We start from the raw sequence: 20,977 nt of genomic DNA on the forward strand, positions 1-20,977 counted from the left end.
TGGTTCAGCGTTATAGAGCTAGGTATTATTATAGGGTTACTGTTTTAACTTCAGATATTATTATAAGAAGTTGATAACGGAGAGCTTTTAAACTTTTAAGTTCTAATTAAATAAATCTGCTGTGTGTTATTAGCATATTCAAATTACCGAGACTCACATACCACTAGGCCCTCAAAGCACACCCATGCAAGAGAAACCCCCTAACTCCAACTTTCCTTCGTGGGCAAGCCTAATACAAACAAAATACACGTGGTAAATACCGATTTAATCATAAAATTTATTCGGCGGGACAGGACTTCACGCATCAGGACACAACACGTGGCAGCTGCCCCCACTTTATAAGAGCAGCCCCTACCCTTCCCAAAAACCGGCGTCCAACCGCGGTGCGCCCCAGGTCACCCCGCCCAGGGCCTTGACTCCCCGAGCCCGCCTCCGCTCCTCCCCAAATGGCGCCCACGGTCGCCCGCCCCTCGCGCACGCGCGCTGCTCCTCCTCGGGCCCGCCCGGCCCGGCCGAGGCGGCGGCGGCGGCGGCGACCACGTGGGTAGGGGGGGCGGCGGGCGCGCGGCCGGTGGGGCGAGATGGCGGCGCAGCAGGAGGTGGCGGCGCAGCAGGAGGTGGCGGCGCAGCTGGAGGCGCTCACCTTCGGCCCCGGCGCGGCGGCCCCGGGCTCTCCTGGCCCCCGGGAGGGCGAGGGGGGAGATGAGGCCGTGCTGCCGCCGGGCGAGGCGGCGTGCTGCTCCCGGCCGGCCGCGGCGGCGGACTCGGAGAGGTGGGTTGGGGAGCGGGGGAGCCGCGCGGCGCTGCCCTGCGGCGCTTCGAGGGGCGGGAGCCGGCCCCCGGTCGTTAGTACACCTCCAAAACAGCGGCTGCGGGGCGCAGAAATCAATGGGAACACGAGAGTTTGGGCTTGTAGAGCATCGTGGCTCGTTGGGCCGCCATCATGTTGAGTGTGGTGCTGGTCCTGGTGCCCCCAGGGTGCCTCTGAACTGCTTTCTGTGACGAGGCACCTGAGGAAGTCTGAACATAGGATTCTTCATAATGAAGGATAACTCTGCTTAGATGTAAGCTGCCTTTCAGCTTCTGAAGCCTGCACGCTTTTAATCAGCTTCAGTGAGTTTCGTGGCTACTTTTTGTTGCAGTTCCCTAATACGAGATTGCCACGTGCCTCTTCTAACCATCAGAAGTTGATGCATAAGAAGTCTGAAGTTCTCCCCATGAGCTTCATTAATGGTTTAATAGCGTAAAGCTAGATTGTGGAAATAGTTGGTTTGCTCAGTTCAAGTAGTCCTAGAACATCATAAAGTACAGCAGCGAGTTTCGTGACTTAATCTTTATGTCTGTAGGGACTTCTTTATTGCTTCCAAAATCTGTTGCAGTGATTGTCATCATAATCGTTTATCTGAAAGCTTTAAGCTACAGCACATAGCTCACTGTTCTTCTTACACTTCATTCTTTTATTTTTCTCTCACTACTTGATTTTCAGTAGTCTTTTTGCTATGTTGATTTTGTTCCAAGAAGTCCTTTTTCAAAGGATCTGTTCAGGAAAGTGTTACTTTTAGTTGTCTTTATTATTAGCAATTATTAGAAAAAGTACAACAACAGATAATTGAAAGCCATCAATATGCTTGTTAAGAAGGTGATTTAATATTAAAATAGGTAGAAGGGAGCGTTTTTTGTTTTTATTTATTCCTGTTTGTAAATCCTGCACTATTAACTGTCAGATGGGGTACTAAAACATACATGCAATCCTACAAATGTTCGACTGTCTCAGTGTGTGTTTGTTAAAGGTTTGTAAGTAGCGTTTTCAGTCAACAGGATAGACTGTTCTGTGTATTTGTTTTTCCCTCTGACTCTTGAGGAAGGAAACTTTTTGCTAAGTGAAACGTGAACATGAGTAATGACTGCTTTTTTACTTTGCCTTTTACTTCAAACATTAAGTGTCCTGGGCAATAAATACTTATGCCAGTGAAAATTACAAAAAAAAAAAAAAAAGCCTTGCAAAAATTTTATATTTTTTTTTAATAGTGCAAGATACATCAGTTGGAGTAAGTACATATATTTTCTACTTCCACTTAGCATTGTGCTAATGTTGGGATTGTGTATCAAGAGTGACTGAGCTATAGTAGGCAGATTAATATGTTATCTTTCAAAACGTCTTGTGGGCACCCAGGTGAGCTGTTACAGTTAGCGTTTGTTCTGAAATGCTGAAGCATTGCTTTTCTCAGTTTTTTAGTGATCTTGTCCAGTGAGTTGTTGGATCAGGAAGGATTGGCGTTCTTATTATACATCTCAGAAAAATGCCTGCTGTCCAAAGGTAGTTGAGTAATGCATGATTTAGGTGTCTTTTTTTAACTTCCATGTATGAGTCCATATTTTAACTCCCATATTTGTTTCATTTAGTGACACAGATTCAGACAGCTCAACTACATCCTCTTCCTCTTCGTGTTCTTCATCAACAGTGTCTGATGAAGATGATCATCCAAATGAGAAGGATAACAGAAGACATTGTGTTAAAACAAAAGATGAGTTGCCCCTGGATGTAAGTAAAAAGTGGTATCTTTAAAATCTCATCAAGTAGCCTATCTTTAATTGAATTTGATATGCTTTTAAGTTGCAAGAAAATAAACCTAACCTAGTGATTGAATGTACACTAGCTGTACACTAGCTTGCAGTGTTTCTAAATTTGTGTATATTGGCTCTGATTCTATGTTATGTAATCTGGAAAAAATTTGGCCTCAGTTTGTTTGTCGAGAAATGAAGATAAGGTAAAGTGTTGATGAGAGCCAGAATAAGATTCTTTTGTTGGAGTGAGTCTTCTGCTGGTAGCTGTTATGTTTCTGGAGATGAACTTGTAGAAATACAGTTAACTGCTGAAGTTTGGACACTTTTTCCGAATTCAGATGATGTTGAAGGTAACTTACACTAGTTGCACATAGGTTTCATTCCATATAGTCAAAATAACAGCACTGTAACTTACAGAGAAATACTAGTGTGAGTACATTGGACATGACTAATGAGTTTGTTCAAGTTCAAATACAAGTGTTAAAATCTGCTATCAAAGGCAAAGTTTAAAATTCTGTGTATTCTCTGTGTGGTACTCATTTATGTAGCTGAAGTTCTGTGCTTTTCTCGAAGCTCCTCTCTGATTATCCTCCACTAAATAGAACTTTAAATTAAAGATAATACCTTGACATCCTTCATATTGGTCTGAAGTCAAGGCAATAAATGGTCTGTTTTGTGGTTACTGATTATCTAATTGTATGTTGAAAGTGATTTATTATTTAGTTAGGAAGACAAATATGAAGAAATGAAAACATCTATCAGTTGCTGGCTTTATCCACTTGAATAAAATTAGTGTCTACTTCAGTTGCAATGGAAATACACAGAGTACTGTCTTAATTGAAAAGATGTCTTAAAAAGTGACATTCCCCCAGGATGAGTTCATTTAGAATTATTCTGAAAGATGAATCAAACTAGATTTTTAATGAAATCTTCAAAATGCTAGGCGGTTTTTCTGATTGTCAAGTTTATGTAGCAACAAATTGGTGAATTTATGACGATTATATTCTGAATGTTGATTTTGTGTTTTCAGGAACTGCCTCCAGTTGAAGACTTATCTTTAATTCTACCTGATAATATTGAACTGAAGCTCTTTGGGACAGTTTCCAGTATCATTGAGCAGCTAGGTAGGCAAGATGCATTTACCTTTTACTTAAAATTATGTGTTCATCTTCACATTAGTTGTATATTTAATTGTTCCTCCAAAGTTTCAGTACTGCAGCATTCTGTTCCATAGGGCTGTTAAACATTTCTGTTGATTACCTTGCACTTCTTCAGAGAAGGGGGCAGTAGGTTACCACCTGAGAACTGATCTAATAGACAAACTACTACTAAATGAGTATTGTTTGCATATGCTTTCGTGGGACTTCAATGTTCTGACTTTTGTAAGAAGCCTTTTCTCACCTTGTGTTATGGCCTTTGTATTAATCCTGGCAACAATAAGATTGAGCATGTGCAGTTTTTTGATATCCAAAGATTTTAAATGCTACATATGAATTACATCTGAAGATACAGGAGGTGTGTAAGTGAAAGCACACTGTACAATGCAGTTCCAAGTGCTTGTTTGCAACGCAGCATCTGTTGGATAATTGGTATTTTGAGTAAGTTCATCGTTTTGGCCCCCCGTAGTTCATCCCATTTCTGGCACCTTGACCAAATGCAGGCTGCCATCGTCAGCAGTCATAGGACAGCATGACTAACGTGATTTATAGATGCTGGAGGGTAAGCTTAATAAGATTGAGACACATAATAGATGTAGGTTTGGCTGTAGGCAGTATGTGTTTAGGGATCTTTTCAGCTCTACCTGGCACGTCAGTTTTTGGTATGTGAAATAAGTTTTGCAGAAGCTGGTATTAATGAAACTTCCGTAGTGCATTTGTATTTAAGCGTATTTGAAGTGCTCCATGCTGCTTGAACTGCTTTTAAAGCAATTTTCCTAGGAGAATTGGAGATTTGAAAATAGTATATTTATGTTGAATGGGAAAACAAAAAGAATGAAGCATATAGCTTTTGCTATTAAAACTTTTATATTGTAAAAACAAACAAAAAACTCCAGGGGATACAAGCTATTCATCCACAATTTTGTTGTTGTTGTTGCTTTAGAGTTCATCTCAATCTTTGACCCGAAGCTGTCTTGAAAGAATTGAAGGTAGTTGTCTGGCCATTGAAGGTAGCTGTCTGGCCTATTTTACTCATCTTTTCTCACGTATTTATAATGATGAGGGCTGTTTTCAGCTGAAACAATAGTTTGAAAAGAAGTTGAAAGTTAAATATTCAAGAGAGAGATTACAGCTATTCTTACCTTAGGTTTAGAGTGTGAATGCTTAAATGAAGTTACTTTTAAAGACTTTGGTTTTGAAAATTGTCCTCATTTTTCAATTGTTACTGGTGAATAGAACCTCTACACATCCTGTCTGTATACTGACAGGTGACAACTTTAATCTGCATTCTGCTTTGTGTAACTGGAACATGTGTACTGCTGATTTTATGCTGGTTGGTGAAAATTAGAAAACACAACAGTAAACAAGTATGAAGTAAAGATTAAAGTGTGTAGTAAAACCCCAATATATGTTAATTCCTGTTTTTTCTGCCTTGCTTTGTGGCTTCCTCCATCTGCATGTTTTCTTTTCAGTTCTGCTGGAAACAGGTGTCTGAGAGGCCTCAATTTCAATTGATTATGGCCATATCAGGGGTTCTGTCAGTTAACTTCAGATTGTTTTTGATTTTTGACCTAAATAGAAACCTGTGTATACCAAATTTGTATCAGGTACACATGTGTTGAAGACTTGGAAATTGCAAAACTATTAACACAGTAATCAGTATCCTGAACTCCTTCTGCCCCTTTGATTATACTTGGAAGATTTCTACAGAAAACAGTAGAGATTTCTGATAAAATCTGCAATGTCTGTATGCTGATGTCTGATGTCTGTAAGTAGGCATACTATGAGGTCAAGTTAGGGGTAGAAAAACAAGATTAATGAGTGCTTCACAGTAGTTAGGAGAATGGTAGTTATTTTGGTGAACATAAACTTCTGTTCAGTGTATCAACGTTTAACAGAACTTCTGCTGTGTTTTGCTTCAAGGTGCTTAACAGAAAAATTCATCTCTGGGTTGTAGCCTGGAAAGTAAACAGCTTTGGTGTGTGTATATATATAGCAAACCTGCCTTAGGATTGCATTCTGTGGTCCTGGAAGAGTTGAAGTTTAAGGATTTTGTTAGGCTAGGGTAGGGGGGACTATAGGTCAAATCAGTTGTAGGTTAAAATCTCATAGTGGTTCTACCTGCTTTTGTTGGAGCTTATGGTTGCTAGAATGCCTTCCTTGGCATACTTGAAGACTGGGATCTGTAAGTGGTCAATTCGAGTTGAGAACTTTGTGTGTATTTGCCTTTTTTTTTTTTTTTTTGTAGGATATATTTCTCATGAGGATTAAACAACATACTGGGCTTCTTTCACCCTACATTTTATCATATAGGTAGACACAAAACAGTGATTTCCCTATCTCACAAAAGTCAGTAAACTGTTAAGTCTGTAGCATTGTCACAGGCTTGCTTGGCATATCACGCTTGCAGATCGAAATAGCAGCTGAGCCTTAGGAGGTTTTGCTTGAGGAGGTGTTTGCTTTAAGTTCTGTTACATAAGTTTGGAAGATTTTTGTTAGTTTTTGGAGGAGTCTGAAAGTGATGTTAAGGGCTTGAATATTTGATGATTGAGGAATTGAAAATAGTTAATTTAGCATTATTTTTTAAGGGTGGAGAAGATCACCTTCAGAATCAGAAGTTTTGAGTATGATGCTCCTAGACCGCTGATAGCTTTAAGTGTAGTTTCTACTGAATGTAAAGGAAGACAATATTTCTGTTTTCTTAAGCAAAAAAGAAAAAAATGAGTGAAGCATTCTAAAGACTCCAGTAAAGAGTAAGCTATTTATCCTTGAATCTGGAAAACCTAAAAATAAAGTTGATTCATAGGCTGTATATCATCAAATTGTGTATTTAACACAGGAAAAGCATACTTCTCTGTCCCTTTCTAAGTACGTAAGTCTCCTAAGCGTTTCATCTTTTAAGGTGCTAGAATGACTTGATCAGTTTGACCACTCATACCATCATTAATCATGAATTAGGCCCAAATGTAGGATGAGACTACTGTATGACACTGAAGTGCAAAAATACTTCAAATTGCGTATCTGTATACAGAACTGATAAATGACGCTCCTGGTTACTGCTGTGATTGCACTGTTTGGCATAATTTTTAACTTACTAGGGGAAATTAATAGCTATTTCTATTCTTTTTTTTTCTGGTGGATTTTTTTTTTGGAATATTAAGGCAGAACATGCACATGCATCTATACTCACATGCGAAAAAATCGCAGCCTCCCCCACAAATTACTGTTGCTGTTCAGAAACAGCCTGAGGAAATGCAATAGGTAATTCACATACATGTATCTGAGACTTCTGTTTTGTATCTGATAGTTCTATAAACCAGTGTGAATCTTCTCACTCAGATCACTGGAGAATGTTTTAAATGACTGTAAGAAATTTTATACGTGCGCAATAATTTTGGGGTGAAGCTGACGATTAGTTTATAAATAGAGATATTTTTCTTGTATTCCTCTGCAATTAAGTACATACTGCTCCTGAAACGTAAAATTCTAATTGCTTTTTTCTTTCCATTGTAGTAATAATTGAATCTGTGAGAGGCCTACCTCCAATAAATGAGGAAAGCATAATTTTTAAAGAAGATCGGCAAGCTGCAGGAAAGGTGTGTGTGTAAAGCGTAAAAACCTGTTATTCTAATATTAAATTCAAAGTATTTTATTTTGCAACAAATAGTATTTGAGTCAACTGAGAGACATTTCCTTTATGCATAGTTTTTCCTTGAACTTTAGGGTTTTTTTAGTCATCTGATTTCTTTAATCTTAAAAATTCCGAGCCTGGAACTCATTGCATCCATATAGAATGACAATATGTGGTCTGTTATCTGATTCTGTCATTTGATATGACTGCTTATGGAAATAGAGGTTGCTTTAATAATAATCTTTGCTCTTTTATTGCCAGGATTTGTGGCAAAGATTGGAGAAATTAAAATAAGCTTTCCAGGAAAACACAGGAATAGTTATGTATGTGTACTCTGGTGGTACAGGTTTAGGCTAGTGTGTGCTTTAAGAAGAATGTTTCCTGATAGGGGTATTACATTGAATTCTGTATATGCTATGGAGAAAGTGACACCTCTAGGTGATGGCTTTCTACCAGAATATTTGTCTGTACTAGATGTGAGTGGAACACTGGAAAACATCAAATTGCAGGTGTCCCATACATCTCAGATGTTCTCCATTGAAAAGACATGGAAACTAACATAAAGGCATCTCCTAGAGATGGACTTCAGGAGTAAACAGTCAGGAGATTGTTCAGGTGTTGATTTACTCAGATTTGAAAGCATAATCAAGAGAGGAACAGAAGTCTGACAAAAGGAAAGATTACTAAAGTGAAGGAAACAGTGAAAGCAGTGCAGTTGGGTGGGTGAAGGCAGTATTAGCATGTGAAAATACACTGTCAAACGAATGTAGTAATAAAGGTAAAACATGAGAATCACTTGATTTGATGCTGCAATTTGAAAACACATCAATTCAAGTTGATTAACATAATGCAAGTTATGTTAAAGCTTCACAGTTGTTTGTGATTAAATTAGTTAACTAATCTTGGTGGTGCATTTTAAAATGATTTTTTGTCTCTTTCAGATATTTGAGATATTTGGTCCTGTTATGCATCCCTTCTATGTGTTACGATTTAACAGCCCAGAGCATATCAAAGAGAAAAGTATTAATGTGCAAGATAACATGTATTTTGCTCCATCGGTGCAGGACTTCACCCAGTATATATTTGCAGAGAAACTGAGACAGTAAGTAGCACATCTTCTCTAGTCTGGTTATAACTTTTTTTAATGTAGCTGAAAATGCTGAATCGAAGTTTAGCCTTGAGTACTTCTTCATAGTATCTGCCTGCCTGAGGAAAGTATGATGTATGAATAGGGTTTGTTGCCATCTCAAAGATGAGTACTCAAAGCTAAGGACGAAGAAACAGGGCATGGTAACTGTTGGCTAAACATTAATTTTCTAATAATGAAATGTCTGAGATAACTCTTTTTAAAGAAGTTCTGTCACATGTGACTAAGTCCCTATTTGTTAGGATTAGTTCTCATTTGACTCACTATCACAGAGAAAAATTGTAACATTTGGTGTCTGTATAAATTACAACTTCAGTCAGTATTTTTACTGATTTATTTTTTTTTTATTGACCAAGGATATAGCAAGGCCTGCAAGGTTTTTTCTTTGAAAGCAGCAGGTATTTTTAAAAAATGTATACACCACTTTCAGCGGAGACCTTTAAAATAGATGGAAGCAGTAGGGTGAGAAAGCTTTGTTTTTCTGCATCCAGCTGGTCTTCAATAATTTGCAAGTGAACTTTGTTGCTTAGCGCAGTAGTTGCACAGACTTAATAATCTGCTTACTGCATCAATAACTGTAGGCCAAACTCAGCATCTGAGATGTGAGATCAGTTTTATAATTTGTTGTATGCTTTGCAAGTAGTTCTGGGAACTGCTTGTTTTATTTCAGTAATACTTAACTACTGTGGTACGAAATTGAACACTAGGTAAGATGTTCAACACTTCCACGTCTTATCACTGCAGTTGAGCAGCATGTCAGACCTTGCTCCTTGCCTTGCATAAAAATGATACATGTGAACAAGTCTAGTCCAAAGTAACCAGCATTTGAGAATGGTGGTCCTGTTTCAGTTTTATTTCACTGAAACTTTTATTTTTGATGTATTTTGTCAGTGAAGGTTCTTAAGTTTTTGTGACACCATTGGTACTATCTGTTGAAGCTACCTTCTCACAAAGCAGGTAGGATAGATACATTCTGCCAGTGGAAATGGATAAACAACTTCCATGTCTTATCTCTGCTGTAACATCTATATAAAGAAACCAAGATGGCATGGACAGTAGAAGAATTCAGCTTCAGTCAGTGGTTTATGGTAGGGCTTTTTGGACTGTGGATTACAAATTTGATGACGAGTGATTTTGTTCCCTGCTCTTGATTAGATTACTTCGCTCTGCAGATTGGTCTGTGAAGTGTTGTCAGCTTAAAAGTTTTAAAAAAATGCTACTCAGAACTGTAGTGGTGCTTTGAAATGGAAAGCAATCAGAATTAAGATGTAAAAAAAACTTAAGTTTGAAGCTTTTTAAAAATCTGCTTGCATTGTGCAAAATTGCAGTGGTGTGAACAGGCTTTATGCATTAAAGGAGAAGATAATGGAAGTATCAGTATTTAGTAGATAGTGCCAAGTTTCTTGAATGCAAAACGACTTAATAAAAGTAATGTGTGGATTTTTGTCTGCATTGACTGAAACACAATAATTCAAAGAAGCTCATGTATTTTCATGGTTCCTATGAGTCACCTTTTTGTTAGACTTCTAGGTTTTACAGTACCTGAATTCAGAAATCTAAGAATTAGTGTCCTGCTCTTTGCAGAAGATTAAGTATCTCAAAGGATGGAAATTGTTCTGTTGTGCTGAAATGGTGAAGGTTGCCTTGGCAGAGTGAGATAAACTACTTTAAGATTAGGAAAACTTAAGATGAATTTTGCAGTTAGTAGTACTACGTATTGCCTAGTGATGACAGGTTTTGAAGTCTTGTTTATGCTCTGGTATTTCTGGAGGGAGTTTATTACCCTGAAACAAGAAGGTGAGAGGAAGAAACAATGAACTTTGTTCATAATAAATATTCTTCCTTTCTTCATTGCCTTGTTAGTGTTTTCTGTAGCCTAGAAATTAATGGGTTGCGTTCTGAGGTGTTTTCCTGATAATCACGGTGGTGTTGTCTTTAAGGTTTTCTAACCATACATAAAGATTGAGCTTCAGTTTTACGGGTAGGGATTGAGGCACAAAGCACTTCGAGATGAGGTGCCTGTATTCTCTTGGGCTGTCTTTCAGGTCTGTTTAAATCCAGGCAGCATGGAGTTGGTCATGTACATCAGTGTTGCTGTTGTAGCTTGATTTTTGTTGACTTGCTGATTACATAATGCTTGGTTATTAGAGCATTGTTTGTAGATATTTCATATAGAACACTTTTCTAAACTTACATGGCTCCATTTTACAAGTATGCATTTTAGCATTTTGTTTAGTTTGCATAAGTAAAGATTGTCTTGAAATTACAGACCAAAATATATTAAATTTTCAAGAAGCATATTTGACAGACTTCTAAACTAAACTTGTTCCAGAGTTGCTACCGATCAATGAAATTGCTTGATTTTTTTAATGGAGTTCTTGAAGTGGTGAGAGAAATAAATGGCACCAATTCAGAATTCTTTTGGGGCAAGAACATTTTTTGTGAGTTGTTTTTGCTTCTTCACATGTCTTTTGTCTTAAATTTTAATTTTATATTTACAACCATCTATCAACTGATTATCTAGTTAATGCTATCTTAATAGAATTGTAAGCCAAGCCTAGGGTTTTGATTCTGAAGTTGCTTTGCGATAGATGGACTTGAAGCTCATATCCTTCTAGACAAATTCTTTACTCTTTTCAACTGGAGATAACAGAATAAGGGTATAAGGGAAGAATAAGAAATTTTATGACGGTAGTTATCATAAGAAATTTCTGGTGACTTGTCCCAATTATTTCAAGCAATTTAGGTTTAAAAGGACGTGTTGGGAGGATACTGGTCGCAGCTTAATATTAGCTGTCTGAAGTGTTTTGTCTACTCAAAGGAGGAAAGTGTTTTCAAGTGGCCTGTCTGGTGAAGCCCTAAGTTGACACATATGTTACTGTTTGTTTAGAAAAAAATGTGGGAAAAAAACAAATGCTTCTTTAAAAACAGGCATGTATCCTGGTATATCAGATAAGTCTGGAAGAAAGTATTACCCTACTTGCTACACTACAGTTTTCATACAAATTATTTTTTAACCTGAAATATGTTACTATACCACAAGTGAAACATGAGATGTTTCATAGCCTCCTTAAAACTTCTTACTTCTTGATTGTGTAACACTCTGTGTTTTTTACTTTTAGGGAGAAGGGGTCAGATGCATCTTGGAAGAATGACCAAGAACCGCCACCTGAAGTAAGTATATATAGTTTGTTCTATTGTTTTTGAAAATGTATATAGAAAACATTCTGTGCAGTGAGATTAATTACCAATTTATTTTTTTTAAGCATACAAGAGTTTGATATAACTTTTGTAAAGAGCATCTGCTTTCCTTGGAGAGGCCTACCAGTCAGTAGGAGAGAGATTTAGTTATCTTTTTTACTTGCTTTTTGCAGTTTGAAATGTATGTATCTTTATTTTCAGTTTTTCCAGTTCTTCAAGAATGCGTTTGGAAACCTGAATGATCAACTTTCAGTAGCAAAAACTATTACTTTGCCAGATAGTTCTGCTTCTGCTAGGGCATTTTTGTCTTTGCTGTGCTTTCACAGTATCTTTGCCTTTCAACCTGACATAACCAATCCTTTGTATATAAAGGTTTCCTAGTATTCTACAAGGTTGGATGTTAGTCTCTTAGATTAATGTGACACCTGTTCTGTTGCATTCTTTGAATGGCTCCTTGTTAAGGTTTCCCTACTGTTTCCTATTAAAATGCCAGTGTAACAAGATGAGCTTTTTCCATACAAAGGCAGTCATATATGATGATACAGAAACAAGAGCTCTTCACAACCATCACTTATTGTAGGATCTCTAATGACTTCAGTGACCAGCCTTTCTCTCTAGTGCTCTTTAACACCAATTTTAACTGATTCGTTATTTTTCATGACTATTTGCCTCTTTATTAACAGCCACAAACGGTGTTTTTATTGATGTGACATCATGAGACTGATTTTTCTGGCTTAAAGCTCCCATTTTTCCATGCAATTTTTACTTTAAGCCTAACTTACACAAAATAGCTCAAAGTCCTAGAAGCCTCAAATAGTGTACTAAAATGATCTTAAAATTAACTGCTTTTTCTGAATTTTATGAAAGTTTGACAGGTTAGTGTAGTTCCACAGAACATGGTTCCAAATATAAACTATAGGTAGGAAAGGGCTTTTAGTTGTTTGAGTGGGTTTCCATGTTTTTGTTGTTCTAAGCAATACTGCATTAACATACCTTATCCTGGTTCGTTGTTCTGGCTTGAAGGAGAAATATGTGAGTTTTTTGTAAGGTTTGAAGATACGTGCTGTAATGATGTATCAGTTTGTCAATCCAGAATGTTGCTTTATTTAGTATGGGGTATGGATTTCAAAATACTTTTTCTTCCCACAAGCTGAATTAAGTTGAGCAGTGTGAACTTCTCACAAAGAATGCTTGTTTAACACTTCTGAATGTAGGTTTCCTTCCTTTGTTGGGAAGACATCTCACCAAGAATTATCATTTGAGAATTAGAAGTGTTGCACAGATTTAGACTGTAGATATGTGACTAACAGAGCATTGAAAGACTGTATGCTTTTGGCTAAGCCTAGCTTTTTGGTGGTGATATAAAATGTGCTCATAGGTTAATGGTAAGTTCTTAATTTCATAGCTGTATTTTAAAGCTATTCAGGGGGTAAGCATGTAAATGCTTAATTTGAATTTGTGGGTGTCTAAATAACTTTAAAATCTGGCTGTGTACAGTGAAGCACTCAAGTCTTTAGCAGATACAGGTTCACTGCTTTTTCCAAAGTTGATAATTATTTAAAAAAAGATTTTTTTCTAAGATGATCTGGTGTCTTTGAGTATTAGAACCTGAAAGTACCGAGGGAACTTTGCTGTACTTCATGATAGGAAGAAAGGAAGGAGATTTGAAAGAAATCATTGCTGGCAAGGATGGGCAACCTAGTTGGGTTTTGTGACACCTTTCTGACTTAGCGATGTGCATGCTTACTGTTTTGTAGAAAACAATACACAACAGCTTGTAATCCTTAATTAGGCTCATCTTTGGATAGTTCTGTAGTTACACATTACCCTGGGATAACCAGGCTGTGACAGCTGATGAGCTGGTAGAAAGTATCTTCTGCTTTGAAGGCCATAACTGTTGACAGGGGTGCAGATTTAATTTTATGCTACTGATGCTTGAAATTGTCTCATAGAGCCAGGCTCCTTCAGAGCCCTCAGCTGGCAGTTGATTCCATAGCTTGTCTGGCAAGCTCCCCCAGTGAACTGCGTGGAGTTTTGGAGTCAGTTCTTTTGATGCTATGAAGTTCTATTTTTCCATGAACCTTAACTTAATCCTGGCTAGGTCTTTCATGCTTCTTACCTTTTTTAAGGTATGGGATAAGTGTTCCTTTTGCCACAGGCTTGTAATTATCCTACTTTAGCTGTAGACTCAGCAGTACAATTTCTCTAGGGTCTTTAGGGTCATAGGATGTCTTTAGGGTCATAGGATGACAATGCATGGTGTTTTGGTGCAAGGCCAGCAGGAGGAGATAACTGTGACTTCTCTGAGGTAGCTTTTGTGGAGTGTCATGTGAAAATGAGGTGGCAGCAGAAGGTACCTGTTGTTTGTTACTTCTGTTCTGCTTGAGGATGATGTATTTAGTCCTTAGAAAAATGCAGAAGCTAGCAAGAGATTTTACTTCATAGTATGTAGTACTGTTGTATTCCTTGTGGCTTTTTGGAGTGTAAGAATATAATCCAGTTACGCAGAAGAGGAAGTAATTGTATTCAGAATTAACATTTAGGTTGCTTTTTTTCCTAGCAGTGTATCCGTGCTGGGTTTTTTAGATGTGTGCTCTGAAGCAATACATCAGGAAACAGCAAAAACCTTCCTTTTGGAACTGGGGTAGGTAGGGGTTGTGCCCCTCACCCCCCTTAGTCACACAAGGGAGCAGTCTTTTGAAGAACTAGTTATGCTAACAGATTTCTTTGTTGCTGTTAATAACCCCTCCTTGTTCTGTGTGTAAGCTAGGGTTCTAAAGGTAGCAAAACCTTGCCTAATAGGAACAAAATGTTGCAGTGGCATTGAGTCTACTGTAAATTACAACATTCTTCAAAACTGAAAATTCCTTTGAAATAACATTGCTATTGAAAGCTTAACAGACAAGAACAATATTATTAGAATCTCACTAGTCTAAAATTGTCAGTACATATTAATTTTCTGTAGCTTAATGTAGTTAAATTTAACTGCTCAGTTCAGTGTTGGTCATGAAAATCTTAGATTATTAAAATAACCCATATATTAATTTACCTACTCTGTACTTTAAATAACATGTAACCCCTTGCAAGATTTTTGTTGGTAATTACTAGCCAGCTTCCTCAGTTTCACTCAGCTACTGCTGTATTACTCTTTTCCTCTTAATTTTGGTGAGAACTAGGTGAATTGTCTGTATTGGGTTGGATTGGGAAGAGTGAGATAGAATCCTTGGTAGACTTGTGTTGAATTGCATGCAAGTTCTGAAAATCTTCACTGCAGTTTTTAGCAGTAAGCTGTGAAAGGTATTCATGAAAAAGGATGTGCGCTTAAATCTGTTGCGTGTCATACAATTGTTTTTTTTTTTTCTTACTAACTTCAAGGCAAAAATATGTTCAGTGCTTGAATGTTGCTGTTTTTAGGAAAATTGGAAAGAATAACTGAGAATTGTCCAATTGTTTTCTGAGAAATTTGTGGAGTGTTAAGGTTCTGATTGTTGAGAAGCCAGCTGAACATATGATGGCTCTTAGAATGCAAAACAGGAAAGTGCAGCTTCAGTATTTTTCAAAGCTGACTGCAGGATGCAGTGTTTTCTAAATACTGATTTATTGCTAGAACTGAAGTTTTTTGTACATTTTTTTAATATTTTAATGGCTTTTTTCTCCTCTTTTTTTAACCAGGCCTTGGACTACAGTGATGATGAGAAGGAGAGAGAGGCAAAACAAAGGAAAAAGAAGGCTCAAAATCAAGGAAGGAAGAAATTCAGATCAGAAACAAATACATCAGGTGAGTGAACACTGGGAGAGTGCTTTCATCTGTCAGATACCATTGTGCTTTTCATACAGCAGATCTTAAAAATTGTTTTCATACAGTTGATAAATGTTTGTGTACTTTCCAAAGCTGAGTGTTTGAATCTGTGACTGTTCCTTACTTTCTAAGGAAAATCAGCAATTTTTTTTCCATTAAGCTGAGAAAGAAATAGTATAGAGCAGGGTAGTTGTCAGAGGAGACTCAAAGCCTCTAAGGTAGATGGTGTGATCTAATACACAGCAAGGATAGAGAGCACATGCCACCTTTCAGACTTCGGAGCTTGCTTATTGCAGAGGTCATTGTGGCCTAAGTTCAACCTATGCCATTGAATATAGGGAGAAGATAAAGGAAAACCATGTATGATTTTTGGAAAACCGTTTATTTGAGACTCAAGGAGAGGATGCCAGTCTTCAATGCAGAACTTCTATTCCTTGAAAGGAAGCTCTTTTTCACCCAAGGCATATTAATACCTCTCCTTAATTAATGACCTGTCTTTAGCTCTCTGAGATCCCCTGTTCACCTGTCATAGTCATTAGATAAACTTGGAGTAGATTAGTGAACTGTGTAGTTTTTCATAATATATGCACTGTTCTTCACTTCTTCCTGCTGTTGACAGATCATTTGCATGTGTATGTTTGCGGCTGTGCTGTTTGCAGTAACTGAATTTTCCTATGTCTTCACTTGTGTCTCTAGTGACGAAAACATTCTTATTGTCATTTTGGCTGAAAAATTTAAATTCAGTCTTACTTTGATATTACTGATATGCTTCTGTTATGTGCTTTCTGTACTTCTTTTAAATACTGGTGACCCACCTTACCTCCACTCTTTTTCTGCTACTGCTTGCATATCAGTTTGCTGCTTCTGTCTGCTCCATTTTTGCTGTGCATTGCTTTTGCATTGAAAAAATCATTATTAGTCATACCATTGGACAAATCTTTCTTGGACTGACTCCTGCCATGAGTTTGCTGCCTTTTAGTACAGTTGCTAGGCATGGCACCCCCACCCACTGAACCTCTTTTCTCTATAGCTTGTAAGTCAGCAGCTGTCCTTTTAACTGTTTTCCTCTGTGTAAAGTTCATCCCTTCTTTCATAGCTGATTGTTATTTTCTCTCCTGGTTTCTGCTTATCTGCACTGCATAAGGCGTATTTTCTAGCATGTCCTTATTCTGCCAGCTTACTGCGGACGTGTCTTTCCTAGGGCTTGCTGAGGCTGTTACTGAACTACTGTACATAACTGAGGACAGAACAGGACGAGCTTTCTCAGTGTTTCAAGGAAGTATGAGTTATGATTTACTGAGCTTGTTATTCATAAATAACACGTTTTAAAGTTGATGCTACTTGCAGTTTACTTTTGGCTATGGAATTCAGCAGCAAGGATGGCTGTTAAGTTGGAGCACAAACTCAGTCTCAGCTGGAGTTTTATATGGTTGCATTTTCATAAAACTCCAGGTACATTAAAAATTGCTCCTTGTTACAGTCTTTAATAAGAACTAAAAGAACATGAAGTAATTTTACGAGTGCTTCCCAAAGGGCTGGATGCAGCAAAGGAATCAAAGGTCCTAATCCCCCATGAAAACAGCTAGGAATCTTGGTATTAATTGTTTTCACAGATCTGTTTTTTTACAGATGAAATTGTTTTGCAATCTAGCACCAAGGATTAGGTCCAGATAAAACTCAAATTCAATGACTTTGTTGTGGTGTTATGTACTTACTTATTACTTGTGTTTCTAACCCTAAAATCTTTAAGAGATCATGTGTCTGTGTAAATTCTGTAGCCTTTTGAATATCTTAGCAACTTCCTGGAAGTTTTTGTAATGTTGTAATGCTCTTCATGTAGTCCTTACGCAATTCTACAGAATGGATGTCATGAATACCCTTACAGTATTCATATAAACTGGCTGCACACTTATCATGAACCTTAAACGTATGCTTACAGTGTGACCTGTACAGGAAAAAAATCTTTGAAAGATGAATGCTGGAAGTTAATTGGCTAAAGATTTAGGTCTGCCTTTTCCCCCGATAGAGTTGATTAACTTCATTAAATTGGAGTTGAAACAATTTGTCCTGTATCTGCTATAATACCAAAGATGTGTCTGAAAGATGTGTAGCACTTCAGTGCAATCAATGCAGTGTCTAGTACATTGGCTTAAAACATGATAAATATCTGTCATATATCTGCCTAGATATGTCTTGAATAGTAAGTTGTTACTAAGATAACTTTTGACACCACATTTGCAGTAGTTATTTGAGTAGCAATTAGTTAAGTAAAATAACTTGTTTTCTGTTACACCTATAAGCACATGGATTTTAACACCACAAACTTTGGAAGACGTGAGGAAATATCCTTACGTGCTTAATGTTGAGTAATTCCAGTAGTAGTTTGCAGCATAATGAAAATGTGAAAAACTAAAAATGAAAATGAAAAACTAAAGATGGAATAAGGACTGCTGATCTTTGTAGTGTGTTGCTAAATCTGGCCTTATGTTGAAACTTCTAAAATACTTAGTTTGAGTGTTTGCATGGTTTGTTAATGCAAGTGAAAATGCCTAGAGGGGAAGAACGTGAAGTTTCCTTCTTAATGATTGAATTTGCAGCACTCAGGATCATTCTTTCTATATTACTCCAATAAGTAAAGATTAGTTGCTAAACAGTAGACTTGCCAGTACTTCTTTGTTCTACTTGCCAGTATTGTAGAAAAGGTTACGCTTCCAATTTCATTGACTTCAACTTCTGATGTATGATCTTAAAACAGACTTAACTGTATACTGTAGTAAGCTCTCTCAATACAGGTTAGGTATTTGTTTGTATTTGAAGACAGAAGTGATTCTTGAAAGGTTTGTGAGGACTAAACTTAAACTTTCCAAAATACTAAAACTTTTTTTTGTTTTAAAGATGAGTACAAAGGAGCTCATCAGCCAGTGCAACAGCCTGCTCAAAGTTATTCAAGGGGGTACCATGACAGACAGTTCTCTGGTGTTCCATTTCCTCCACCATCAGGACCTCGAGGATTTTCAAGACCTCAAATGAGACCGCCACAGGCATACTATTCAGACAACAGAATACATCATGAGTCTCCGGTGTTCCGGCAGCCTTACAGAAGTGAAAATCCAATGATGCAGCAGTATCCCTTTCCTCCTCCAGTTTTTGGTTCCAGTAATCAGATGCATCAATTTCACCATCCACCTTCAAATCTAAACATGGCTTGGATGGGCCCAAATGTGTACAACTCATCGTACCCATTTTTGCCACCACCACCTCCACCTCCAAGATAGCCATCAATCTCACTTCAAGCCTTGCTAAGTTTCCATAAACTTATGGCTGCCAAGACTGCATTCCATTATTTTGGAGATACTTTATTTTTTTCTGCAAGAATAGAACAAATGCAGAGTTCAGTGCTTTGTGGGATATCCACAGAAATTTTTTTCTATTTCTTTTCTGTTTCAAAAAATGTATGATTAAAATTACATTATTATATAATGGTTTATTTTTGTAATATCTACCAGCTTGGGGTGATAATAAAAACTTTTCAGAGATTGGTGTATAGTGTTTGAAGTGTTTTGTACTAAATAGAAGCTTAATAACTGCTCTTTCATGGTGATAGGGGATATTCGGCATAGATGTTTTTTAATAGTTCTTAGATGAATTGGATACTGCTATGCTGAGCTGTCACTTGTTTGAATTTGTGCAAGTTTTGAAATCTCCTTACATGGAAAATAAAATTTGATACCTAATTTTTAAGCCAAGCTTACCCCTGTTTATGTAAGGTATAAACTCCTGTGATCCAGCTTCTAACATTTCATTAATTTCATGTTAATTGGCAGACTAGAGCTGGATTGTCTGTTAGAATAATTGCTGCAGTAGCTAGATCAGACTGGACCAACAGCTAAATTACTCTGTTGGATTTAGTATCCTACAGTAGCTATAGAAGGACAACAGTGAAACCTATTGAACAGATGTTTTGAAATTAGTTTTAGGATGTAATTGCATGGACTGGGGAAAAGAAAAGCTGTCAATCTCTCTAACCTGTTTTTTTGGATACAAAACGCAGGTAGCACTGGATGCTGTTTGGCTGTCTTTACAGTCAAAACTGTCTCCTCTAAAACAATGAGGTTCATCAACTTTGCCAGCCCGCTTCTGGGAGGGAGCAGACTAGTCAACTGAAGACAGTCTGGAACAACTTCTTGGCCAAAGGGTCTATCCAACAATTGCACCTCCATAGCCTCCAATGGAGTCTCTCTGGCTGGTTGGCTACAGTAGAAGCAGGACAGACATTAAAGCATAGTCACACCATTGAACTGATTTACAGAGCTGTGTGCTCAATATTTCTATTCTCAAACTCACTGGCCTCATTAGTTTCTTTGGATATCTATTGAAAGACTAATTAGGCTTGCCAGGTGTTGCTTAGTATTAAGATTAATTTGTATTGGGTTTACATGGCAAGGTTTCAGTAGTGGGGGGCTGCAGGCATGGCCTCTGTGAGAAGAGTCCAGAAGCTGCCCCATGTTGGGTGGGGGGGGGGTCAGATGCCTCCAAAAGGCACTGGCCACAGAGCTGACTTAGTAAGTGATGTTGTGTTTGCCTCTGTGAGAGCAGATTTAAGAAGGGGGGGGGGGGGGAACCTGCTGCACAACAGCAGCTGGGAGAAAGGAGTGAGAAGCAGCCCTGCAGCCCCCAAGGTGAGCATAGCAGGAGGGCAGGAGGTGCTCCAGGCATGCAGCAGCAGTTCTGTGGAGCAGGCTGTCCCCCTGCAGCCCGTGGAGGAGCCCCCGGTGGAGCAAGTGGATGTGGCCTGGAGGAGGCTGCAGCCCATGGAGAGCCCCTGCACTGGGGCTTTGCAAGTCTGGGTAGTCACCATGTTTTCAATACAGAAAATGTATTTCATAATTCGTAGTGAATGCGTTGTGAGCTATGCTGTTCAGGGGTTCAACATGAATAGGAGTGGAAGGAAAATGCTACTATGCCTTATCTTCCATGTGGAATAACTTAACCTGCAAATTCATTTACGTTCGTTCAACTAGCCAATGTAATCCACTATTTAGGGTGGAATACTGATTTTTTTTTTTTCAAATAAGGTATTTGTTCTGCGAATCCCAAATATGTTTATGTAATACTAAATGTTTTCTCACTTTTTCATCTGAGTATTAGGATTTAGGAGCATTTAGGTTTTATTAAATTGTTAGGTTAGAACCTTATAATAGCATTCATTCAATAAGATAGTTGGGAAGCTTAATCCCTGCAGAAGAAGAGAACATTTTTTGTTTTGTAGCTATTCTTTCCTCGCAGAGGGGATTAAAGCAATGTTAACATCAGGAAAGTTTAAAGTCCAGAACACAGTTTTCACAGGTGTCAAAAGTAGTCAGTAGCTCAGTGATTGTTACGTTTTGGTGCTGTGACAGGTCAGAGGCAAGTCTTAAGCAATGGTTTCTAGTAGACCAGTATTTATATTCTCTGTGACTCATGTCTGTTTGCAGATT

At 37.9% G+C, this 20,977-nt stretch overlaps 1 protein-coding gene across 1 annotated transcript; it reads left to right on the forward strand.

Annotated features, from left to right (window-relative positions):
• Positions 1–581: 581 nt before the first annotated feature.
• On the forward strand, positions 582–19,040 carry NAF1 (nuclear assembly factor 1 ribonucleoprotein). The gene is made up of 8 exons (XM_032186239.1): positions 582–772; positions 2,404–2,542; positions 3,596–3,689; positions 7,236–7,318; positions 8,295–8,455; positions 11,623–11,674; positions 15,374–15,479; positions 18,396–19,040. The coding sequence occupies exons 1-8, from the start codon at positions 582–584 to the stop codon at positions 18,773–18,775; spliced, it is 1,206 nt and encodes a 401-aa protein (XP_032042130.1). The 3' UTR covers positions 18,776–19,040.
• Positions 19,041–20,977: the final 1,937 nt, after the last annotated feature.

Source organism: Aythya fuligula, chromosome 4 (genome assembly GCF_009819795.1).
Source record: "Aythya fuligula isolate bAytFul2 chromosome 4, bAytFul2.pri, whole genome shotgun sequence".
Classification (NCBI taxonomy): Eukaryota; Metazoa; Chordata; class Aves; order Anseriformes; family Anatidae; genus Aythya; species Aythya fuligula.